Source organism: Cyanistes caeruleus, chromosome 23 (assembly GCF_971803275.1).
Source record: "Cyanistes caeruleus chromosome 23, bCyaCae1.hap1.1, whole genome shotgun sequence".
Classification (NCBI taxonomy): Eukaryota; Metazoa; Chordata; class Aves; order Passeriformes; family Paridae; genus Cyanistes; species Cyanistes caeruleus.
Window position 1 is genome coordinate 1,511,657 of NC_141723.1, and position 25,821 is coordinate 1,537,477.

The 25,821-nt window shown below is 50.4% G+C and overlaps 1 protein-coding gene and 1 long non-coding RNA gene across 10 annotated transcripts in view; one reads left to right on the forward strand and one right to left on the reverse strand.

The window, feature by feature from the left end:
* The window catches only part of KIRREL3 (kirre like nephrin family adhesion molecule 3), a 351,687-nt gene that overhangs the window by 205,531 nt on the left and 120,335 nt on the right, over nt 1-25,821 (forward strand). For 2 of the 9 annotated variants that reach the window (XM_086861166.1, XM_086861169.1), the window contains exons 1-2: nt 17,945-18,057; nt 20,628-20,705. The exons of 1 other annotated variant lie outside the window; for it this stretch is intronic. In XM_086861166.1, the coding sequence (XP_086717292.1) occupies nt 20,672-20,705 (34 nt within the window). In that variant the 5' untranslated portion in view covers nt 17,945-18,057; nt 20,628-20,671. 6 more of the 9 variants (XM_086861161.1, XM_086861163.1, XM_086861165.1 and 3 more) reach the window with 5 other exon arrangements.
* LOC147649462 (uncharacterized) lies at nt 13,941-19,051 on the reverse strand. Its single transcript, XR_015278885.1, has 2 exons — nt 18,770-19,051; nt 13,941-16,464 (listed from the first exon to the last, which is right to left on the reverse strand). It is a non-coding gene; the product is annotated as an uncharacterized LOC147649462 (long non-coding RNA).

Here is a 25,821-nt window from a genome sequence, read left to right on the forward strand (position 1 = left end):
AAAGGGAAGGAGGAGCTGAGTAGAACTGTGGGACATGACCTGAGGGTTCCTGTTTGAGGGCAAGTCAGACATGAGTCACTTGTGTGTCCTGGCAGCACAAAGGCCACCGAGTCCTGGGGACATCAGCCCTGCCTGGGCCAGGGAGGGATTGTCCTGCTCTGGGCTGGGCTGGGGCAGCCTCACCTCCAGTGCTGGGGGCACAATATAAGAAAGATCAAAAGCTGTTAAAAAAGCATCCAAAGGAGGGACATGGGGATGGGGAAGGGCCTGGAGGGGCCACAGGAGGAGCAGCTGAGGGCACTTGGTTGGTTCAGCTGGAGCAGAGGAGATGTGGGCAGAGCTCAGCGGGGCTGCGGCTCCTCCCGAGGGGCAGCTCCCATCTCTGCTCTGGGACAGGGACAGGAGCTGGGCCAGGGCAGGCTCAGGCTGGATTTAGGGAAAGGTTCTTCCCCCAGAGGTGCTGGCACTGCCCAGGCTTCCCAGGGAATGGGCACAGCCCCGAGGCTGCCAGAGCTCCAGGAGCCTTTGGACAGAGCTCGAGGGATGGCCAGGGTGGGATGTGGGGGTGTCTGGGCAGGGCCAGGGGCTGGATCCTGGCAGGTCCCTTCCAACTCAGGATATTCTGTGATTTTCTGGTTCTGTTTCTCAGGTGCCCAGAGTGTGGGGACTCCTCAGTCCCAGGCACCAGGGTTCAGCTACACAGGGCCCTGAGGCAGCTGCTCCCTCCATTCCCCTGGGGGTGGCTGTGTGAGGCTGATGCTGTGGTGATGTGGTGAGGAGAGGAGGTGAGACAGGTGCTGTGGTGAGGACACACCAGTGGCTGCTGTGACAGGCAGCCCAGGGGGTGTGGTGGGTTATGGGAGCTGACAGTGGTCAAATCAGAGATTTTTAGGCTTCAGGCATTAGCTTGAGCCTGTGGGAAACTAAATCACACAACTTTCTCACTCTGGCCTGAGAAATCATAAGGAGGAATCCAAACAGTCCTTGGAGAAGGAAAACAACCTCTGCAGGTGTTGTTTGTTCCTTGTTGTTTATTTGCAAGAAACAGTCAAGGGGTGTTGTTCCAGCTGCCCAATGATGGTGATGTGTTGGTTCCATGACCAATGAGAGTTTTACCTCTCAGACCTTCTCAGAACTGTCTATAAAAGAAGATCTGGAAGGATAAAACTTGCTCTCTTTTGCAACCAAGGCTAGAGAGTCTGTGTTGTCACTTCACCGTTCCACTGTTGTACAGTGTGACAGCGGGTGACAGGCGCTGCTGTCTGGCCCCACTGCAGAGCAGTGTTCAGTTTGTACAGTGCCCTCCCCAAAACCCGTGCAGGAAGGGTGTGGATGTGCTTGTGGGGTTTTTGCTCCCAAACTCTGCAGGCTCTGGTGTGGTGGGGTCTTGTGGCTGCCCTCCCTCAGGGCTGTTGGGCACAGGGGGTGCCTCAGGTGAAAACACCTCCTCAACCAAACATCTATTTCCTGGCTTGTTGCTGAAGCAGTAATTGTGGGGTTTCAGTTGATTTTGGATTTTATTTTGATTTTTGGAGTAGCTGCTCTGTTTTTCCTGAGCTCCCAGCAGGATTTTCTTAGGAGTTTGCCATGCACAGCACTGGATTTGATGTGCCCATAGCTGGGATTGAGATGCTCCCAGCCTTGAAGGATCCCAGGGCTTGCTGCGATCATCTCTGTAACCTCTCCAAAGCTCTTGCTGAGTGGTGCTGCAGCTGTTTGGGTCACAGGAAGTTTTAAAAGGTTTTTGCAGGTTCAGAAGTGCACAGCTGAGAGCAGACAATGGATGGTGCTTCCCATATCCCTGAACTTCAGCTGCCATGCAGCATCTCCCATGCATGGAGTGACAGGATGGCCTGGTGGCTTTTCCCTCAGCACAGTGGGAGCTGGCATGGGCTGTTAAACACCCCTTTCCTGACTGTTTTAACACCCCTTTTCTGACTGTTTAACATCCCTCTTTCCCCCTTCTCACATAGAACTTGTACCCAAATCTTCATTTTCCCTGGACTAGGCGATTCACCACTTTTGTGCGGTAGTACAGCAGTAATTACACTCTCCATCGCTTTCCCATCAAGAAATAAATGGAAGAAAACCACATCCCAAGGTAGCAGCATGACCTTCATTTCGGAAGGTTAGTCACAGTCAGCTGGGCTATAATCCAGCCCTAAATTTACCCAAGACCTTGCTGTTCCCTTGGTCTGGTCACGTGCTGAGATGGGGGGCAGCTGCCAATGCATAGGAGGCTGATGGGAGAAGCACAAGTGCTCTGGGAGGGGTTTTCCATAGGAAAAGGTGTCTGTGAGGAGGGGCTGGGGGTGGATTTTTGGGGTCACTGTCTGCAGCAGGCAGTTCCTGACCTGTGCTTCACTCTGTTGGTGGCTTTGAGAGCAAGAAGGTGTTAGGGTCCCCCTGAGGTCAGACATTCAAAGTCCATTAATCCCGTTCTCTTCAGTGGCCTGGCAGGGCTGTGACCTGCCTGTACATCCCTGAAATGTCACCTTTGCCTACTGGTGATGGTGAAACTTCTTTCCAAATGCTTTTCCTAAGGTGTGGTGCCTGATGAGGCTTTAAAAGAACGTGGGCTTCCTTCTCTCCATCCCACGTAGCTCTGAGTGATGAATCTCTCCTGCCAGGGCTGCCAGTATTGGGATAAACCTTGGGAAAGGTCAGCAGGTCTGTCCCATTCCCTCCAGCCCCGTGGTTGCTGCACCACGTTCTCAGCAGTCTCACAAGCCTGCTGCTGGCTGCAGATGTGGGAATATCCCAGCCCATGGAATGCCAGGGAATGTGGTCACCAGTTAATCCCCACCCTGACACCAAGACCATTTAAAGCTTGCTGAGGGAATATCTACCTCAAGGCCTTCAGGATGCCCTCGTGTCATGTCCTGTATCCCCTCCCTGCTCTGCTCTGATGCTGGGATGGAGGCAGCTCTGGCATTTCTCCATGTTCCTTAGGGACACTACCAGGCCTTCTTTACAGAGGGACTCTGTCTCCTCCTTCCAAAGTTATTCCTGTGTTGTTCTGCCCAAGAAGGGGGTTTTGGGGTCTGTGTGGAGTGGGCAGCTGTCCTCTGTGCCCAATCCTACTTCCTTTGGCTGTGGAAGGGAGGGAGATGTTTCTGCCATTCCCTGGGAGGAGGATGATGGAATGTTGAGGTGAAAGACAGTCTTGATCTGCTGTAAATCAGCTGCATTCCTGGACCTCAGCTGCCCTAACATAATGTTCAGGGCAGGAACTAGATCCTGGTATCTTTATTATCCCTCTAGACTTGCTCTGTGCCTCTCACTTGCTGTGTTTGAAAGAGGGGAGGGGGGGAATAGATGGCCATGAGAATTGTGCTCAGCTATTTCATGTAAGTCATAATCATTTCTAATCTCAACACGCAGGGACTGCATCACATGGCCCAATCAGTCACTGAGATTGTCCTGCAGTTGCAGTTTAGCCAGAAGTAAAAAGCCATCCAGAGACAGAAATGTGGGAAATGGGTGTCTCTGGGGCTGTGCAACTTTTTGATGGTAGGACAGCCCAGGTGTCTGAGCAGAGGTGGGTTATCCAAACAGTCCTGCAGATCAGAGAGGCGTCCCTGGGATGGGAATGGAAGAAGGAACAGCTGGTCTGTGGAGTAATGACTTACTCCAAGTGTAGATGGAGGAGGTGGGCAGGGAGGGAGTCCTCGCTGCAGGCAGGGCTGACAGTGTGATTCCCTGTGGGATACCCACAGAACTGGAGAATCCCAGGGTGGTTTGGGTTAGAAGGGAACTTAGAGACCATCCCATTCCACCCCTGGCCATGGGCAGGGAAACCTTCCACCAGACCAAGTTGCTCCAAGCCCCATTCAACCAGGCCTTGGACACTTCCAGGGATGAGGAGGAGTTTCCTCAGAGTCCCAGACAAGGGTATTTCATCTGGGCAGATGGCAGGGGGTAACCAAGACTCTGCTCATCTCGTCCCGAGGGAGCCCTGTGGATCAATCCCTCGGCATTCAGGGCTGGAGATACAGGGGCAGTGGGTTTTCCACTTGTGCCATTGAATCTCTGCATGGCTGTGAGGTTTTAATGCAGATTGTTGTCTCTTTCCCCACACCAGTAGGGCTGAATGCCCTTGGTGATGGGATCTGCCTGCCCAAAGAGCCTTCTGGCAATGGTGTGAGTGCCTTCATGTGCTGCAGGGCTCTCCTCTGGGAAGTCCCTGAGCTGGTAAAAGGGAAGGACGTTATTAGGGAAGTTGAAATCCTTCCAGCATCTGTGATCCTCTCATGTTTGTTCCCTGTGTGTTCAACAAAAGCACCCTTATTTATTTCATCAGCTAAATGCTGCAAACCAGATGCCTGACTTCCATCAAGGCATTTAATGATGATGATCATTGCCTCCCCTAATGCAGTGTCTTCTAGCGAGGACGATGCCACAGCAGTGCACAGCTGTTGACCAATGGGGGCCTGTCTGTTTTCTCCAGTGTTTTATGATACTTATCTCTTTTTTCTGCTAGGCCTCCTTTTTTCCCCCCTATTTTTCTTTTTTTCCTTTTTTTCTGCTGAGTTGCAGGAAGTTCTGAGGTGGAACGTGGCAGCTGTTTAATGGTGCAGGAGCCTGGCGAGGCAGATGAGCTCAGGGAGCGAGGAGAGCCTCCTGCTCCTCTGTAGTGCTGCAGAAAGTCTCCTGTGTGACAGAAACACAGTCCCCACATCCTCCCAAAAGCAGGAAAAGGATGTGGCTGCTCTTTCCCAGCTAAGCTGGGAGTAAATAACACAGAAGAGTAAATAATACAGACCAGGCTGCATGAGGAGGCTTTGGCACAGCCAGAAGAGAAGATTGATCCTGAGGGGTTTGTTTCTGGGGCAGAGCCGTGTTTTTCCTTGGCTGGATGCACCAAGATGAGCTCGAGAGGACACGAGAGAGGGCCCAGCTGTTGGGAAAGGCACACATTGGGAGTGCTGGGATAACCTGGCACAGGAAAGCTGCTCAGACCCTGTATTTCCCAGGGGTGTGCTGGACTGTTCCACTGAGCTGCTCTGTCAATCAGAACTGAGAACCTGCTGGGGACAGGTCAGATTGCTTCATTTTATCTGGTGGCTTCACTGGGAAGGTGGGAGCAGGATGCTGTCCTGGCATCCCAAGGTGCTCCAGGGTTGTTGCAGCAGCAGTCGAGACAGGCAGAGGCACTTCCCAAAAGGTGTAAGGAGATTGCAGGCTGCTGCCATCCTGCAGAACCTCAGTCCAGGCTGCTGCCATCCTGCAGAACCTCAGTCCAGGCTGCTGCCATCCTGCAGAACCTCAATCCAGGCTGCTGCCATCCTGCAGAACCTCAGTCCAGGCTGCTGCCATCCTGCAGAACCTCAGTCCAGGCTGCTGCCATCCTGCAGAACCTCAGTCCAGGCTGCTGCCATCCTGCAGAACCTCAGTCCAGGCTGCTGCCATCCTGAAGAACCTCAGTCCAGGCTGCTGCCATCCTGCAGAACCTCAGTCCAGGCTGCTGCCATCCTGAAGAACCTCAGTCCAGGCTGCTGCCATCCTGCAGAACCTCAATCCAGGCTGCTGCCATCCTGCAGAACCTCAATCCAGGCTGCTGCCATCCTGCAGAACCTCAATCCAGGCTGCTGCCATCCTGCAGAACCTCAGTCCAGGCTGCTGCCATCCTACAGAACCTCAGTCCAGGCTGCTCAGTGCAGCCGTGGTGTCGCCTTCCTGTTGGGAAGTGCTGTGTAACTTCTGGAGGTGTCCTAAGATCTCTTAAGAGACAATTAAGAATTTCAGTGTTGCTTTGATATTTGTTGAACAAAACATTGACACAACACACCAGGCTATTCGAGTTTGTTTTAACTTGCAGTTTAGGTATCAAATAAAAAAAAAAAATAAAAAAAAAAGAGAGAGAGAGTATGAAATAAATTAGCAAATTATTTTGATTGCTTTGTTCATTTTTCCAGTGAGAAAGTTACCCACCTGGAAAATACTGACTGGCTGCAGGCAGGAGCAGAATTTATTACCTGAGATAAATGGATCTGGGATAAAAGTCCTCCTTATTTTTTCATTTTAGCTGCAAAGGACGATATGCTTCTGTTCTGTTCTTTGTGCCCGAGATCAAATAGGAAGGAACTTTGCATGGGTGTGCCAATGCCTTTCAAGGGGAAGTTTCTCCCCCCACCCCAACCTTCCTTTTCCTCCTGGAAGCAGCACCTTGGACTTGAGATGAGAGCAGTGTTTGACGTCCTTTTCACAGTGATGCCGGCATGACTCTGAATCCCAGAACTGGCACTCATTCTGCAATCCATCCCTTGTGCACAGGCTCTGATCTCTCTACCTTGGCCTTGTTTTATTCCCTTTTTTCTTCCTTTCTTTCCCCATTTCTTTGGCAAAGAAAGCTTTGTGGGAGAAGCCTTGTTTCATTTCCCCGCAGGTCCCGAGGGGCAGCTGGCAGATCTCATATGCAGGGTGTCAGCTGCATTAAATGAACACTCTCAGATCACTGTAAATCCCTATTTACACATAATAAACACGAGGATATAAAGCACAGAGGAAATAATACATTATTGATTACAGCAGTGGCATGTAATGTCCTTTGAAAGGCGGGTGGTGCATGCCCATCCATCAGTGCCTCGAACGTGGATCCTCCTGCTCCTGGGGAATTTGGGGCAGGTCAGCCCCAGTGTGTGTGCTGTGTGTGCCCAGCTCCCCTGGCTCCCTGTGCAGAGAGGATGGGTGGGAATGGGGAAAGGTGCTTACAGCTGTTTGCAGATTGAACAGCAAAGGGCAATCCCAGCCCACAAGGAAAAGGTTTTGACAGTGAGGCTGCTGAGGCCCTGGCACAGGATGCTCAGAGCAGCTCTGGCTGCCCCTGGATCCCTGGAAGTGTCCAAGGAAGGGACTTGGATCAGCCTGGGATAGTGGAAGTTGTCCCTGAGGATGGAATGAGATGAGCTTTAAGGTCCCTTCCAACCCATCCTTTCCACAGTTCTCACAGAGCACCTTCATGAAACATGGATAACTTGACTCTGCCCATGGGGAAAATTTCCTGCTCCACGAGCCACCCCAACCTTGGATCTGAGCTGTTTGCTCACTTGTGGGAGCTCTGCAGTGAAAACATATTAAAGTTCCCTTTTCCTGCAGCTTCTTCCCTGGAAGGGAGGTGTCCCTGCCCATGGCAGGAGGTGCCACTGGATGGGCTTTAAGTTTTCTTCCCAAACTCTGCCATTTCCCTGGCCTGCAGCCCTGTCTGTTGGGCATGTTGGAATTTTCCTTTAGGCAAGAAGGTGCTTGGAAAAAAAATTCCTACAAGTGCAGCCAGAGCATTCAAATCTCATTGTTTTTCTCGTATCTCCCATAAGGAATGGGTTATGTGCAGGATGCCCTGGTCAGATCTATATGAGCAAAATGAAAGCTTGGTGCAATACCTGGGGGTGCAGAGTCAGTTATTTTTGGGATTGGGAAGGATGGCTCACAAACACTGACACCACTCTTACAGCTATCAGCCAAATGCACTCCTAAACAAAAAGTGTGATTTTTTTTTCTCTGTGTATGACTTTTTGTTAGGTTTTATGCTTGTATTTTTAAAAAATGGTGATGTGCTCACCACCTGAGGTGCCCTATCAGCATCACTGCCCTGGCACTTGTGTTACAGTGATGAAGAGCAATGTTTTGATGGTTGCTGAAATTGTAGGTGATGATTCCTTCTTTCTCAACAGCAGGCACCATTCCTCATCTCCCATGCGATTCATGAAACTCATTCCCTTGTTTTATCTCTGGCTGAGGTTGCAGGCGAGTGAGGTCGGTGAGGCTTGACAGGCGTTTGGAATGGGTTTTGTTGGGGTTTAAATGAGTTGAGAGTTCAAAGCCAGGCAGGTAATGGAGCGGTTCTGCTCGCCTTGTTCACTTTGAGGGGATTGCAGACCCTGCTGCTCCTCACAGCACTGCTTTGGAGGCCAGCTGCTCCAGTCAGGAGAATCCTGAGGTACAGCTGTGTTAGAGGTAGTGCAGGACAAGGAGGAATGGCTTCACACTGATTGGGGACAGGGTTAGGGAGGATATTGGGAAGAAATCCTTCCCTGTGAGGGAGGTCAGGCCCTGGCACAGGATGCTCAGAGCAGCTCTGGCTGCCCCTGGATCCCTGAGAGTGTCCAAGGCCAGGCTGGAAGGGACTTGGATCAGCCTGGGATAGTGGAAGTTGTCCCTGAGGATGGAATGAGATGAGTTTTAAGGTCCCTTCCAACCCATCCTTTCCACAGTTCTCACAGAGCACCTTCATGAAATGTGGATAACTTGACTCTGCCCATGGGGAAAGCTCCCTGTCCCACGAGCCACCCCAACCTTGAATCTGAGCTGTTTGCTCACTTGTGCTGCAAGTGCTCGCTGCTCTGTAGTGAAAACATATTAAAGTTCCCTTTTCCTGCAGCTTTTTTCCTCCAGGTAGTTAATCTTAGTTTACAGATGAAATGTGCAGTGGAGAAAAAGATGCTAATCACACAGTTGCTGCACTCTACTCCAGCCACTGAAAAATTTATTACCATCTGTCCTGGACTGGACAGGGCTGGAGCATCACCCTGCTAACAGCTTGGGAGCAGCAGCAGAGAGACCCAACATCACAACAGGGCATGGTTCTGAGCCCCTGGGGCCACCAGAGACCTCACAGGGGTTGGTGCAGGAGAGCTGCACTTCCTAATCTGCTCAGAGGCAAGAAAAGGCTGGGCTGGGCTGGAAGCTTCCAGTGTCACCAGCAGCTTCCTGGTGCTTTATGGTCAGAGGAGATTTTTATCAACCATTTGTCAACAATCTCAGGCACCTGGTGGGATTCCAACTCAATCCTTGTGTGTCCCTTCCAACTCAGGACATTCTATTATTTAACTACTCAGCTCTTCCCACTTTTTTTTTGCCAGCTGTTGAGATGTCATTATTTTGGTCTCCTGGATCCATCATTATGTACATCCCTAATAGGTCCCTTCCCTGGCTGTAACAGGACACCTGGCTTTACATGATCAAGTTCTGACAGGCTTTTATAACGTGGAGCAGAAGGCGAGGTCAGAAATCAGACCAGAAATGGGATTTCTCCGGCTCCCAAAGAAAGGTGTTTGGCTGTGCTGCTTTCCGAGCATCTTGTAATATCAAACTGTCTTGGAAGCAAAGTGGTTTGATTTTTGGCCTGTCTCTGCCCTCAGTGGGTTATTGGACTTACAGTTCAGAAGAACTCAAACTGCAGCTCCTGTGATGCATCTTAAATATACGATTGTCACTTGGCTTTTTGCGAGACCAATGTTTCTCCCTGGCAGATCCTCCTGCAACTGCATTTCCCCTCCAGCACCAGCAAGCCCAGTAGAATCTTGGAGCACACAACCATTCCATAAAGTCCCTCTCCTGTGGCTGTGTTTGCTTACATCTCTCCTTTTTTTTTTTAACTAACTTGGACTATTTTCATAAAACCTCACACCCTGAAGAACCCAGAATTGCTGAGCAAGGAAATAATCATCAGTGGTGCAAGGAGTGCTGGTGTCTCTCCTGCAGCAATTAGCAAACCTTAACGCAGGCTTGGCTGTCTTTCCAATTAAACCCTGGCAAGCTGGAATACACGATGTGCTAATGAAATGGGGAGGTTTGGAGCTCCTCTGCTGGCTGTTTGGAGGATATGGGAGCTTTAGGCTGTCTGGCTGAAACTAAGCCATTGAAAGTAATGGGCTGGACAATCTCACCCCATTACTTTTAATGGGATTGAGAGAGTGCACAGAGGAGTAGTGCTGGGGAAAGCAGGGGAGCTGTTCCCACAGATCACCCAAGTTATGGCCAATGCTGGGAAAATGCCCCCCTGGCAGTGGGAGCTGTGTGCAGTGATAGGGTTTGGCAGGGAGGGAGCAGGGAAGGTGCATAAAGGCACCAGTGCCACGAGTCAGCCCTGAGCAGGGGCTGATTTTTGCTCACAAGGAGGGGAACTGCAGGATGGGGAAGATCCTGCTGCTGGATGGGGAAGATCCTGCTGCTGGATGGGGGAGATCCTGCTACTGGATGGGGGAGATCCTGCTACTGGATGGGGGAGATCCTGCTGCTGGATTGGGGAGATCCTGCTGCTGGATGAGGGAGATCCTGCTGCTGGATGAGGGAGATCCTGCTGCTGGATGGGGGAGATCCCTGCTGCTGGATGGGGGAGATCCTGCTGCTGGATGAGGGAGATCCTGCTGCAGGATGGGGGAGATCCTGCTCCTGGATGGGGGAGATCCTGCTGCTGGATGGGGGCATCCTGCTGCATGTGCCTGCTTTGTTCCCTCCCTCATAGCCATCTTCCCTGGTTTACCTTCCTGCCTCTTACCTGTGCTAATTGTACCTGTAGAGGTGGAAGGAGGGTTTAACATGGATGAACTACAATGATCTCAGCTGAGGCAGCTGAGCATCACTAGCACAGCATTTGCAGTGTGAAGATCCAGCCAGTGGCACCAGTTGCAGAAAGCATGAGTTTTCAGGTCAATTAGGAAACTGAAGGTGTTCAAAAAGGGGAGAGGGATGGTCATGAGACACAAATATCACAGGAATAAAGAGTTAGGCTGAATGCTGCAGCCTGAAGTTGTTGTGGATACTCAGTGTCTTTGGTGTCCCCTCTGGAGCTGGGCAGGGTGAGTGGTGCCAGGCAGGGTGAGCTGAGGCAGCCCAGCCTGAGGCTGCTGCTGTGGATGCCTGCATGGCCTGGGTGATGGATTTGTTCCTCCTGGTGGCATCGAATCTGCTCCCACTGGGACATGGAAGGAACATGGTCTGGACAGCACAGCAATCAGCCTCCCACAGCCTGAGATTTGCCCACTCACTTTCCTTTCTCCTCCTGCTGAGCATGGCCAAAGCCTTCCTTGCCAGAGTGCTTAAACCTCAATACCTCAATCAAAGCAGAAAGGGACAGAAATGTGGTGATGAGATAATTCCTTAAACCTTACGGCTTTCTCCCTCTCCCTGTAATTGGTACCTCACTCCTTGGTGGAGAATTGGGACCTGTTCTCACGCTGCCCCTTCCATTTAGCACCACAGCTCTTCCAGAAAGTTTGAATCGAAGGGGAGGAGCAGGGACTGCAGCAAATGCACCTCCAACTGGGATTAACCTGGAATTGCTTCTGTCTTGGTCAGATTACTCACCTGTGATGGTTTGGCAACACCACCACAAGGTTCCCCAAGCTGTTTAGGAACCTCAGCTCCCATTCAAATTCCTGGGAAGTAATTCAAGTTCCTCTGAGCAGGAAATGGGGATTAACCTCTGCCATGAGTCTGCCCCGAGATTACACATTCACGTCACTGATTTTCTTCATCTTGGAGAGGAGACAGCACAGAGTGGACTGGTCACAGCAGGTCTCCTGCCCCGTCCCACCTCACAGGCAGGAAGGCAGCTAAAAGAGACACCTGAGAGTTGCCAAGGAGAGGAAAAATGAAATAGAAGCTGCAGATCAGAAATATTTTTAAAACGCCTCAGATGCAGAAGAATTGTAGCCGTGCTGTGAGGTAACCAGCAAATAGAATTTAATTATATGATACACAGGAGTAATGGAGCCTGTGAGGCTGGAGTGTGATTTCCCAGTAATAGGAGGACAGCAGGGATCTCTGCTTGGGCTGTGGTGTGTGCTCACAGAGAGCAGGACGGTGCTGCAGCGCTTTCCCTGCCTCTGGAGGGGAGGGCAGGGCCACAGCTCCTCCAGCCTGGAGCAGCCAGGCACTTTTGGGGTGTCCAGCACGTGCAGCCCTTGGAGCAGCTGGGTAATGGGATCCTCTGGAGGATCTGGGGCACATGGGCTTGAAGGCAGGGACTGAGGTCAGGTGGAGAAAAGCTGTGATCCCAGCACATCTCCCAGGGCAGAAGTGGTTTGTGCTTTCCTGTGCTGCTGTCCATCTTGCAGACCTGTAAGAGGGATGGCTTAGGCAGAAACACGTCCAAGGTGGAAGGTGTGAGGAGCCATTGTTGATCCAGAGCACGGCTACAGATGTGACCTTTACGGTTCTGTGGGTTTATTTTTATTATTTTTCTCTCCAGCTTATCCACAATCTGTCAGAGCAGCGTGGGGACATCCAGGCTTTATTGCAAAGTGTTTCCACTGCTATGTTCTCCTCCCAGCTGAGCTTGTTTTGTTTTATTTTGTTGGATTTTCACCTTAAGGGGGTTTGTTTGTTTGTTTGTTTGTTTGTTTGTTTTAGTGTTCTGGGTAGGGTGTGAGGCAGGGACACTCCCACTGTTGTGTGGAACTCTAGACCTGCATGTAAATGTGGCTCTATGAGTGGCAGGGGAGCACCAGAAGTGTTATTTATGTTCCCTCCAGGTCCAGGATAATGTGCTATGGCTGTGGCTGATGGGGTGATGTGCTTGGATTGGGGTGGGACATGCAGGGGTCCTTCACCAGGAGCAAAGACAGTGCAGGGGCTTTCAGTGAAATGAGAAGCCCCAGTGAAATCAGGCCTTCAGAGAAAACACTGCACTCTTAAGGAATCAAAATATGTGGATTTTGTGTCTTTCTCCCTGTCAGTTTTGTTCTGAGCTGATTTTAGATCATCCCAGAGTCTCACAATCCCTTCTGTTGAAAGCCCTCCTGGTTTGTACGAGCACATCCTGATCCAATCACTGGAGATGGAAGGCTCAACACAGCTTTAGACCAGCTTGATCCATCTTACAAACAGCCCTTGCCTTGCAGCCCCCCTGGTTCACACTGACCCCCTGTGCTGTAGGCTCTGGGGCTTTTTCCAGTCTCTGGGCCATGTCCCCATCAAGGCATTTTACTTCCCTGGAGAGCTTTTTTCAGTGGAAGAGGTGCTGCAGAAAGGTGGGATGGGAAGGTGGGGTCACTCTTCTGCTGTCTGGAGTTCAATGTGCAGCCCCTGGGTACAGTGGGGTGGAAGGAGGTGGGTGAAGTAACGTGGCATCGGTGCCACCACAGCCCTTGCCAGGCAGGTCCCCAGTCCCTGCAAGTGCAGGGCTGAGCTGCCAAGCAGAGCATGGGGGGAAGGGACAGACAGCCCAGGGCCATCCCAGGCCTTGGCTGGAGCAGAGCAATTCCTGGAGGAGGTGGAGCAGTCAGACAGGGTGAGAGGCACTGCTGTTCCCCTCTCCTGGCCTGGCCGTGTCCCAGGGGCTCAAGGAGATCTGTGGAGCACACACGGATCTGTGTGGGCTGGTGCAACACATCCACTGCAGTCAGGCCAAGACAGATGTGCCCAACAGCTGGCTGTCCTGGCCTGTCCCTGGTTGTGCTGCTGTGTCCCTGGCTGCCCTGCCACCTCCCCAGAATCAGCAAACCCTGTCAGTTCAGATGTCCTCCCGGTGGGATGATGTGGATGGTGATGTGTCCTGGTTTCAGGGGCTCACCTGGGGAAACACCAGGACAGACTGGGGAATGCATGGGCAGGTGCTTGCCTGTTGCTTAAATTTCCCTGGAAGGCTTGTTCCAGCCCTTCCTGCAGCAGCTGGCTGCACTGGAACAGAACATTTGAAGACTTGGCTGGAGCAGCAGGTACAATGGGCTGTAGGGAAGCAGATTCATTCCCTGGGAAGCCCTTGAAGTGCAGCTCAGAGCCACCAGCAGCTGGTTGAACAGCACAGGAATCTCACAAGGAGTATCTGAGCTCCAGGGCTGCAGCAAGGCCAGGAACATTGGAGGGACTGAACCGGGAAAGGTGTCTGGGAGAGCAGCTCTTGAAAAATACCCTGAAACTCACGTGAATGGGGGGAAATGCTGGAGCTACATCTGCATCCTGCAAGATTGTGAAAGGAAACACCCACCCCACAACAGTGGAGCCTTCAGAAGTGTGGTATGGAGGGAGCAGGTGCAACCCAAAGTCACATGGGACAGCCAATTGAATTTAGGATCATGGGCAGCCCCAGCAGCCTTTTCCAATGCCTGGGTGTGCCTTTTGCCATGATGTGGAATTCTCTGACTGTGTGAGGTACCTGACCCATCTCTCAGCAGTGCAAAACAGGAGTGGGTTTGATATTCAGTATAGAAAATAGATTGTTTCTACATAACCTTTTATTTGATTTTCTTTCAAATAAAACCTTGTGTAGAAGTTATGGCTTTTATAGTAGGAAATACAGGAAAAATACTTTTTTCCTGCACAGGAGGTGTAGTTAAGCTGTGGAACTTGCTGCCCCAAGGCCTTAGCAAAACATTTTGGACAATTTGACCAGTGTAAACGTGTGGCTGTGCACACAAAGCTGTAAAAGCTGTTTGTGTGGGAAGGTTCAAGTACCAACAGCCACCTTACTCTGGGGTGAATTGTGTTTCTTACTGCAGCTCCATCAGATTTCTTAACTTCAGGAAAAGGAAAAAAATAATCCAAAGAATGACTGGATTTGAGGTTTGTGAAGATTTTTCTTCGCTTGTTGGATGCTCCCCAAATTGGACATGTTTGTGAGAGGTTCAGAAAAAGTGCATCAGCCTTGAAGGGCTGGGGAGGAGAGTGGGGAATACAGATGGATTCCGTTCTGAACTTTAGGGACAAAAGGCTCTGTGTTGCCACTAGAGAGAAAAACCTCTTCAAAACACTCCAGTGCTGAGTTACAACTTGGAGGTGCCTCTTTTCCCTTCATTAGCCAGGGAACACAGGGATATCATTCTCTTTGCTCAGCAGCACAAATCCCTCTTCTTTCTTTCTCCTTCTGCCAGTTGTGTTTCCTGCTAAGAAGCAACTTTTAATTGTCTGGTACCAAGGCAGAGCTTGTTCCCAGGAAGAGCTGCCTCCTGTGTGTTTCTCTGCTCTTCTCCTTGAAGCTTCCAGTGCTGATGCCTTGCAAGGCACCTGGAGAGCTGGATTCCAATGTACTCCAATATTCAAGGCATGTGCCTGTCCAAAGTTGTTTCTCTTCCTGGGTTACGGGGACTCTGGTGTTCTACTGGGTTGAAACAGCGAAAATCAGCACATCCAAGCTTTTTCCATTATGGTTTTTAACCCAAAAGAAATGTCTGAGAGAAGTTGTAAGAGTCCTCCAGACCTTCACCCTTCAGCACCAGAGATTCCCAGTAGGGACAACAGCCCTGGTACTGGTTTGTGCTGTTGCTGTTCTCAAATGCAGGTAAGTGCCTCTCCAGTGGTGTTCAAGGCAAATTTAGGTCTTAACAGAGGTTCTACACAGGGCTTCAGTTTTGGGGAGTCTTCTGTCACCATGCAGGGTTGAGCTGTGCTCTCCAAGGTCTTCCCCTTGTACAGTAATCGGAGAGGAGACTGGAATGATAAATTCTTCAACCAGAACTGGTTCCTGAATGGGGACAGTTTTCCACAAGCCCCCCCGGATGTCCTTCTCTATTTCCAGGTCTGTTGGCTGTGGGAGAATAGCCAGTTGTGTTTTCCATCTCAGAGCAATGAGCTGGCAAACATCTCTGCTCCATCTGTTTTCTTTCATTGATGGATTCTTTAAAGTCAGATTGTGGTCCCACAGGGACACACTCAACTAATCCTCTGCTTTTAAGATTTTATTTGTGCAATAAATGGATGACAAGGTGGTTTGCGAGTACATAATACAATAAATGGGTTTATAAATGCAACTTTTTTGCAGAACACTGTACAATAAAATACAATACCACTCCGGCATTTAACACTGATCTCTGCTTCATTCATATTTCAAACAGTAATGTGCCCATTTTCTCATCTGGGAAGCCTCTTAGGTTTTTTAATACGTTTTTATAAATTAACCAGGCACAGATTTAATAATAACGTGCATTGGTATGGCTTTTTTCATCTCCAAAGATCTTGGATTGCTCTGCAGTCTTAACAGTGTAATACAGAAATTCCATGCCAAAGGATACATCTGCTCTCTGCTGAATTGCAGCAGGAGTTTGGATGGCTCAGGAATGCTCATGGATGTAAATGACATCGAGGGAGGAAGCTTGAACCCAGCAGTCACGGCAGGAGAACTTTCAGGGGAAGGTGCTCCATGGGTTCCCAGGGCAGAGTCCTCTGAAGAAGAGGTCACAGGGATGTTTGGGATGGTTCTGAGCCTGGAAATCAAGACCATGAAAAACAAAGAAAATGTTCTTTCACATATTTCTTCAGAATTTGGGATGCAGCATCCCTAGACACAGAGAAGCCAAGAGCATGGAAAGCCTCAGGAGATCAGGCTTTTCTGTCTATATTTCTTCTTTATCAAGAAGACAACTGTATCCACCAGGACAGGACACTTGTAAGCAGGAGGATGAGGTTTCTCCATCAAAGTGTGCAATAACCAAAATCTCTTTGATTTGGTGATGTAGAATCTTCTCCTATCACCTTCCTGGCCAACTTAGGAAGGTGTTGAGCTTCTTTCCTCAGAAAATTCCATGTTCTTTGAAGAGCTCCCAGCCGAGTTCTTTGCTTCTGGGATCCTGAGGTGAGATAAGGCTTTTCCAGCCCTCTGCCTTTCCTAGTTGCCACATTTTGGTGTCACTGGCAGTGGGATACCTGCCATGGAGGTTCCCCATTCCCCATCCCAGAAAGCAGAGTTAAACTCACGGATATAACACGCAATCAGAAAAAATATTTACAGGTAGTAAATTGCCATCACTGTAGAAGAAAAACATGACAAAATAGAAACGTGATATTTATGTTAATATAAAGTTTTAAAAATTTAATTTAAGAGACCAGCTGTTTCTGCTTCTCTTATAAGAGTTTAATTGGTATATAATAGCATAGTTAATTAAATACAAATCAATAGTTTAAACCAGCTAATTGATATTTAATATGTATGGGAAAATATAACTTAGTTGTGATATCATTAGCTCAATATTAAATAAGCAATGGAATTGCAATTATGCCTTTACAACGATTATAAAGTTTATCGTTCTTTAATAAACTTGCAATTAGACAGGGTGAGCTGAAAAATTATTAAACAGGTATTATTGGGCTATTAAATGTTTATTATCATTCCTGGTGGGATACAGCTACACAATAGTACATATTATGATTATGTTAATAAACCCTTATTACAGCTTTGCAGCTTTAGCCTTTAGTGCACCGGTGATCGGGTATTTCCTTCCCTTCCTGAGTGGTGAGGGAAGGAATTGACATTGAATAGAGAATGTAATGAAAGAACTGAGGAAAAAGCAGGAGGAATCCATAGTTTGGGCCAACGCTGAGAGAACATTCTTAAACATCTTTCCCCTCTATTTCCCAGGCTGAGGAATCCTTTCTAGAAGACATCAAGATCTTGTTTCTTTTAATTGTCTTTTGCTTCATTGTCACTGGTAATTTGTGCTTTGACGTTGTTCTAGCTTTGCCCAGTGAGTTTGGGGGGTTAATTAATGCAGGTACTTCTGAGAGTTGAAACCATGGCTCTGCTGTGTGGTTTCCAACCAGGATATTTTAGCTCCCACTTCATCACAGTGCCTGGCATGATCAACTGCAGCTGTAACTTCAGCTTTGTTGAGAAATTCAATTGTCATCACAAGGAAATGGATGGAATTGATTTGGGGGAGATGGGGATGTGCAAGGGTTAAAACATTCTGGTTTCAATGTGTCTCAGCAGTTCCCCTAAAGCCAAGACATTTAAAATGCTGGGTACCTGCTTAACTATTTTAGCTTTAGGTAGCCACTAAAAGCCAAAATGGTGAGACATCCTTAGGCAGCAGAGTCATCCTGAAGTATTTTACCTTTTAAAGGCACTCTCAAGTATTTAAAGGTGCCTTTAGCTATAAAGATTTTTGCATGTTCTCACAAATTTATGGTATGAATTATTATAATGCAGCGCTTTTGTACAGCTCCTTTCATCATGGGATATCAAAGTGGTTTATAAGTGTTAATTATAGCACCCCTTGGGGAGGCAAAAGGGAGACAGGCACCCACAGCAGCCTGCTAAGCCAGGCTCAGAGAGACAAGAACCCACATTTTATTGAGATCCAGCTCAGGCTGAGCCTCCCTCCCTCTCTGAGGGCTCAGCTGAGCCTGGGACTTGTTGGGCAGCACAGCTGGGCCTGGGGCTGGAGCCCCTGCCCAAAACCCCCTTTTTGGGAGCTTTTTGCTCACTGCAAGGGGAAGGTGAGGTCTGGACACCTGGGTGGTGGGATTGTCCCAGGACACTGCAGCTCCTGTTGCCCCAGCACTGCCCTGGCTCGGGGTGCTCGGGGGCCACCATCATTAGAAGGACCTGGAGCTGCTGGAGTGAGTCCAGAGGACACCACAGAGATGTCCCAGGGTGGAGCCCCTCTGCTCTGGAGCCAGGCTGGGAGAGCTGGGGGTGCTCACCTGGAGAGGAGAAGCTCCAGGGAGAGCTCAGAGCCCCTTGCAGGGCCTGAAGGGGCTCCAGGAGAGCTGGAGAGGGACTGGGGACAAGGGATGGAGGGACAGGACACAGGGAATGGCTTCCCATTGCCAGAGGGCAGGAATGGATGGGATTTTGGGCAGGAATTGTTCCCTGTGAGGGTGGGCAGGCCCTGGCACAGGGTGCCCAGAGCAGCTGGGGCTGCCCCTGGATCCCTGGCAGTGCCCAAGGCCAGATTGGGCCAAGCTTGGAGCAGCCTGGGACAGTGGAAGGTGTCCCTGCTCATGGCAGGGTCCTTAAGGTTCATTCCCACCCAAACCTTTCCATAATCTTGGTGATGTTTGTGCTCAGGGTGTGTGCAGGCTGTGGCAGGCCCCCTCACTGCAGGTCTGTGTCCAGGAAAACCCAGCCAGAATCCCCACACAGGCCCCGGGTGCACGTCTGAGTCCGAGCAGTGCTGGCTTGCTCAGCTGCACTGTGGGCTCTGCTGCCTTGTCTGACACTAATCTAATTGTGTTGTTTTAATTACTTTGATACCTTGGTGCTCGTTGGAGGCTCAATAGCAATCGATAGGCTTTTGTTTTCCTATCAATAAAGACATAAAGCTCTCACCTGCTTTGCCGGCTCTGCACAGTCGGCCCTGGGGGCTCTGCGTGGGCTCAGGGCTCTGCCAGGCACGAGGAGTGTGTGTCCTCACAGGATCCTGCATGGAAAATCCTCCCAGGCCAGCAAGGTCTTATCGATTCTCACTGTCAGGCAGGGCTGAGGGAGGCAGCCTGAGCTGGGCGTCCCTGCAGTCAGAGGCATCCTGCACCTTTCTGTGCTTGTGCACTTGGTGCAGACTGTGGTGGAGCACTTTATCTGTCCTGGAGAGCAAGAGAACGGCTTTCCACCACCAGAGGTGGACAATGGTTGCTCATTACCCCTTCCTGTTAATTCAAGAAACCACTCAGAGTTCTGGTGGTTGCTTAATTTGCCCTGATCTTTAGGCATCTTCACCTGAGCTTCAGAGTTAGTCACCACCTTTTATGATGAGAGATTTACAAGCACTCCCAAAGACATCTTGAAAGGTGGAGTCACATTCTGGAGATGCCTGTTTCTCTCCAGGGCATTCCCTCCAGGACAAGGCGGATTTAGGGGAGCAATTAAATTTCAGCTTCCTCTGATTATTTCAAGAGACTTGTTTTTGTCTGAGCATCAGCTTCAGTGGGATTACAGGTGTCATTTGTTTGGGTTAGATGCCGATTCCTCCCTGACGGGAGCCTTAGGACCAGGAGCCACCTGCAAGGTGGAGCCCTGGACAATGCTAGAGTGCTTTAACTGGGTTTGTGTGTGCCCTGGCATCAAAAGAAGTCTGTTTCTTTCTAGGTTTAGGCACAAATTCTGCCTCATACTGTGCACAAGAGGAAGATGTAACCTCTCTGCTGGGATGCCATGGCAGCAAGCACTGTTAGGGAGGAATTCTGTATCTGGGTCTATACCCACGTGGATCTGGGGATCTTCCCTGCACATCACATCTCACTTCCCTCTTCCTCTGGACATGATCCAGATCTGCGATTCAACCCCAAGTTTGCCTCGTGGCACTGAAAGCCAAGTTTGCCAGGCAGGTCCTGCTCCTCTCCAGCCACTGCTGCGCTCTCCAGCCTCCTGCTCCGCCGCCTTTCCCTCCTGTGAGCGGCACAACTTCCCGGCACTCCTTCCTCGGCACAGGGCGCTCTGCAGAGTCCACAGCCACATTAAGTAAACATCAAAGGGGCTTTGATCAGCGGGGCTCTGCAGAGCACAGAAGCCCCCGAGGAGCTCTGCAGGTCCGCAGGCAGCACTGGGGACATGGTACCTTAATTTTCTGCACTGTGACACAGGAGAATTTGTTTGAAGAACGAGAGCTCTCTGCCTCTCGGAGACGCACACGGGGAGAGCGCCTGTGCTCGCAGCCTACTTCTGGAAAAACCCAAGCTCAGATCTCTCTGTTTGTTACCAAGAGTCAAAAAGCCCCATTAACAAATCAAGGCATCAAAGGCCTGTGCCTCCTCAGACTCTGGCACTCTCCTGTTCATAGGGTCACTTGCTTGCTTCTGAAGAGCAAGATTCCTCAGGCCAGAATTATCTTCCCTACTGAGGGCCATTTCCCGTTTCACTCTGCTGCCCACTAAGGGAGAAAGGGATGAAAGAGTCCTGTTGTTGCAACATGCTGCTGTGGAGGAAGATGCAGCTCATCCCCTTACTTGGAATAGAGGAATGCTTAAGGACAGGTGAGGGAGGGGATGCTGACCCTCCTGTCTTTAGATGCACTGTCTTGGGGCCCAGCCAAGCTCTGCTCTGGGAGGCTGCCCAAAGACCTCAGCTATGTGCCCACCTTCCTGGAGCTTTTCCTGAAGGCTGTCTCCAGCAGGATTTGCTCCCTGCAGCAGCCCCATGTGCCTGCTCCTGTCCCCAGCCCAGTCTAACCCCACGCTCTCTTCTCTTGCAGAACTGGGGCTCCCAGGAAGAGGATGCTGCCTAGTACTGGGGTTCATGTACAAGGAGAAGTACCGCAGGATGACTGAAGGTGAGCAGTTCCCTCACCTTCTCTTCTTCTTCCTCTTTAGCAATCTCATTGTGAGGGGCTTCACCTCTAAGAATGTGCTGGGTTCTTGTTCCCACCCAGGAGAAAATCCTGCTTCCCCTTTGATCTCTGGAACATCTTAGAGGCCATACATGTGGGGAGCCCCCTGTGCGAAGCTGCAAGAGAAGAGCAGGAGCTTTGTGGTTCCATGCATCCAAAACCCACTGTCTTTTCCTACAGAAAGGATTTGTCACACAGGAAGCTCTTGCAGCAATTGCTGCACTCTGCTCTTCTTATTCTAGCTGGGTGGCAGTGGTCACCATGACACTTCCAGAATCCCAGTTTCCAGAGCCTTTGAACCTCACAGAGTCGCCATTACACTGCTCTTCAAACTTCTACTAAAATTTCCCTATTTTATATTCCAGTCATTCCCCAAGTACTTTATGAGCATTGATTAATCCATAGAAATATCATAAATAATTATGAAGCATAATAACTAAACAAAAACTATTTATACTCAGAAGAACTGGCATCCTTGCTTCTGGTAGCTTCCTTTCCTGGAGCCAGCCCTGATGCAGCCCCTTCTGATTAATGGATGAGAGAAGGAAGCCCAGAGCCTGAGAGATGGGAGGGTCTTCGAGAAATGTCACAGAGAATTTGGCTGTGAGGTCACTGGGAATGGGAAACTTGAGGCAAGCATGGATTGAACCCTTTTTAGGGATTCTGATTGGAAATAATTTGGACAAAGGGTGTGATCTCTTGTCCTACTGTGCTTCTTTTTCTGGAAATATCCAAGGTCAGGGTGGGTGGGCTCTGAGTAACCTGGTCTAGAGGAAGGTGTCCCTGCTCACTGCAGCTGTGTCTGTTTGGGTGACCCTTCTAACCCAAACTATTGCAGATTCTTTTTCCCTATATGGGATGGAGTTTTATGGCAGTTAGCCATGGGGGTGTCTGCTCCTGCAGGAAGCCTTTTTCTGTGAGAGTAAAAGGTGAGTTTCCATGGAGTAAAACTCACATAGAGGGAAGTTTATGGCTCAAACATTAGTTAGAAGATCAAAGGTTCCTTCACGTTCCCAGGAGCCTGATACTGAGCTGATAACATGGGGAAAGTACTTCACAAGACTTCACCTCATGCTTGTTAATTACCACACACTCTTTAAACATTGATTAGAGGATGTTTTTAATGGAAAGGGGCTGCCCCATGGGACATGAATGCTGTGAGAAGGTGCAGCCTCCCTCTCGATACCTTCCTGCCCCTCAAGCCTCTTGGTCAGGCTGCCTGTGGCTGTGTCCAGACCCTGGGGATGCTCACAGCATGTTGGAGAGCTGGCAGGACCCTGGGCATCCTGCCAATCCTTTGGGATTGCTCTGGTCCCCTGATGGAGTCAGAGCCTGCGTCAGCCTACGGAGTGAGCCTCCTTTTCAGGCTGAGCGTGGCTTTGTGTGGAGAGAACAAAGAGACATGAAAGGCCAAAAGTAAAGCTTTTGTGAGGGAAAGGGAACAAAGTGTTCCTGCCTGACATGCAGCCAGTTTCTGGCCCCTGCAGGCTGCAGGGCCATTATGTTTAAAGGTACAATCTGCCAAAAACAAAAGTCAGGGGGATTTCCATGGATACAAAGACCACCTAGGACTTGTGTTTTCATTCAAAGCAGTTACAGATGACAATTGCAGACATCCAGCTTCCCAGGGTTTTGGTGGCTTGCAGTGCAGATCCACACTCTATGGTGTGTGAGCTGCAGTGGGGTCAGATGTCTGGTCATCTACAGGAATTTCCTACCCAAGGTGCTTGAGCCAGACTCTTTGGGCCAGTTCCCTTGCCAGGATGAGGAGAGAGAGCAGCTCCCCTTTTGTATTTGTGCCAAGCGAGAGCTTTTTCTCCTGTTAAAAAGAGGCTGAAGAGCAGCCATATTAATAAACACAAGGGCTGAAGGAACTGAAAGTGCAGGAAGGCAGTGGGGAAGTGGGATAATATGAGGTGTGAGGTCTCCATCCCAGAGGAAACAGGTAATTGCAGGGACCATCACAACCTTCCTGCCATTTACTGGAGACATCTACAATGGCTTGGAAGTAGATAAGCACAAGAGGAGTTGACAGCCTTCACAGTGTGGAAGAATCATTTAAAGATGGTAAATAATTTCTTAGGTTGGATGTTGGGAAAGGTTCTTCCCCCAGAGGGTGCTGGCACTGCCCAGACTCCCCAGGGAATGGGCAAGGCCCTGAGGCTGCCAGAGCTCCAGGAGCCTTTGGACAGAGCTCCAGGGGTGCCCAGGGTGGGGTTGTTGGGGGTCTGTGCAGTGCCAGGACTGGGACTGGATGATCCTGGTGGGTTTCTCACACCTCAGGATACTCTGTGATTCTGTGAACATGCTGGTTTTGGCTGTCCCCACAGAGAAGGTCTGATCTGGACGCTCACAGGTCACTTTGGCAACCTCTCCCAGTGGGGTGAAATAGATGTGGGTGAGAGAGGCCCAGCAAGTGTTTTTGGTGGCATTGTGCTATTTTTTGACCAGCTGGCAAGGGATGATGTCCACTAGAACATCTGGCTGCAGATGTGACTCTTCCAGCTGAGCTGGGGCCCAGGATGAGCACCCAAGATTGGTGTCCATGGATGTGCCTCTGCCCACATCATTTCCATTAGATCCTCATCTCGATCTCTGTGTAGTGATCAGACAGGTCCAGGTGCAGTGTTGGAGCCTCTCCCAGCTGTCAGGCACCACGTGATGGGCACAGCAAACCCAGTTTGGGCACTGTCCTTGCACTGCTGTGCTGTATCAGGTGCAACCACTTCTCTCTTTGTAAAGCCCTCAGCAGGAAAAGTCTGGATTTGGGGGTGGATTTGGCTGGGGAGCAGGAAGGCACAGCTCCAGCGTGGCTGCTCTGCGCTCGTGTGATTGATGATGGGCTGGTCTCGTGCTGGTCCCGTGCTCTGGTGTGCCCTGGGAGCTGTGGGGTGAAATGGAGCTGGTGACAGTTGTTGACAGAGGGAGAGGCAGAGCTGTCTGCAATGACGGCCGTGCAATAAAGATGCTCTGGAGTTAATCCTCCACCATCTGTCTTCATTCTGCTAATAACCCACTCAATCAGCTGCTGCCGACTGTTTGTTAACATTCAGAAACAGATACATAATCAGGAGGAGCGTGCTGTTAGCTCAGGAGGGGCTGGATTGCTCCTTGGGAACGGCTTTCCCCTGGCCATGAGGGTGGAGCAGTGGGAGCCACGGAGGGTGGCCTGGATGTCCCACGTGCAGTGCAAGGGAGGTGGTGCTGGGGCTGGAGCTGATGCTGGGCTGGCAGTGAGCTGACTTACCCTGCTTCTGCCAAGGCTTGTGCCACCCTGATTCAAGGTGATTTTGGAGTAGAAAAATGTTTTCTAGGAGGTGGGTCAGCCTTAGTCCCCCAAGAAAAAGCATTTTGAGCTACTCTGAAAGTTTGGGTTTGTTCTTCTATTCCACTTCTCCTTTCTCACGCAGTTCTCTCCCCAGGGGCAGGCAAGGGGTGTGCTGGAATACCTCTCTCTGCTAACCCATCATGCCTGGTCCCTCCCTGTCCATACCTGCAGGTCCCAAGCTGGCCTTGCTCCGCCCTCCTCTGTAGTGGTCCAAGGCAGGAATTCAGATGCTGCTCCTGCATTTTACTTCTTGTCTCCTGCCTTTGACTACTTGCCAGATTTAACTCGAGTCATTAGCAAGCGTCACTGCAGCAATTATGGCACTTTTTGGCTGCCATTCATAAAGCTACTAACGGGAACGATTAAGCACTGAGAGGTGTCAGCCTTCACCTCCACCACCTGTTCCCACCAGCCGCCAGCTGCTGGAAGGTGCCTATAACAACGTCCCCAACACAGGGCAGCAGGACAGGGCAGATCCCTGCCCTCGTCTGACCTCCCCTTCCAGACTCTTTGCTGGCTCTCATGTCCTCACATGTGGAGGGCAGATGGCATCTCCATGGGATGGACGCAGCTCTTGGTCTATGAGGGGTGGGCTTCATCTTCTTGCCCAGCACGGAGCGGGGAAAGCAGGCATGGCTGGGGAAAGGGACAGAAGGATTTGGTGCAGCATCTTCCTCCTGGAGCAGTGAGTGGTTAATGATCTGTGCTCAGGGAAGGACAAACCCTCCTCTTCAGAGAGATGCAAACACTGCCTGCTGTGCCAGGAGAAGGCTGTGCCGCAGTTATCTCCGGCAGCAGCCGCTCTGTGTTTGTGTTGGGGCTGGGCTGTGCATTCAAGGTGTCTCCATTCACTACACAAAGCACAGCAGCACCAGCAGCCTGTGCTGCAGAGCTGCAGCTCCACATAGCAACGAGTGCTCTGCCTTCTGTGCGAGAGGGAGAGCTTGGCAGATCATCTCTGCTGGGGAAGGGCTGCCCAGACCCAAGGTGCTCTGCTGTTCTTTAAAAGCCATGTGGGGACATGTTGGACAGCATAAGACAAATCTTCCATTTTGGGAGGGTGAAGAGTGAGGCCTTGAAAGTTTTTCAGTCTGAGCTGCAATCTCACCTTGACTCTTCTGTTCTGAAGGTTTGGGATCTTATTTGAAGACACTGGGACTAATGGAAAGCTCTGTTCTTTTGTTCATAGAATCCCAAAATGTTAAGGGTTGGAAGGGACATTAAAAATTATCTGGTCCCAGCTTTCCCTGGCCATGGACACCTCTAGGGATGGGGCATCCACAACCTCCCTGGGCAACCTGTGCCAGTATCTCTTCATTCTCACAGTGAAGAATTTCTTCCTGATATCTGGTCTAAATTCCCATTTGTGCCCATTCCCTCTTGTCCTGTCACTACAGCTCCTGACAGAGTCCCTCTCCCCCTGTCCTGTGGCTCCTGCAGATACTGGAAGGTGCTATGAGGTCTCCACACAACCCAATCTTCTCCAGGAAGGTGCTCTCATCCTCTTGTCAAAGTCATGGCCTCCTCTGGACTTGCTCCAACAGCAAGTTGTTGGGAGAAGGGGGAGGAATTCATCCACATACCTCAGACATGGGCAGGGGTGAGCTGGCCCAGAGAGACAGGGACAGTGGTGCCCTAAATGGCAGGAGAGCCACCAGCCTGTTCTGTTTGGGATGATTCCTGCATCCATGCAGCCTTCACAGACTCCAGCCTCCAGGGATCATGGAACCA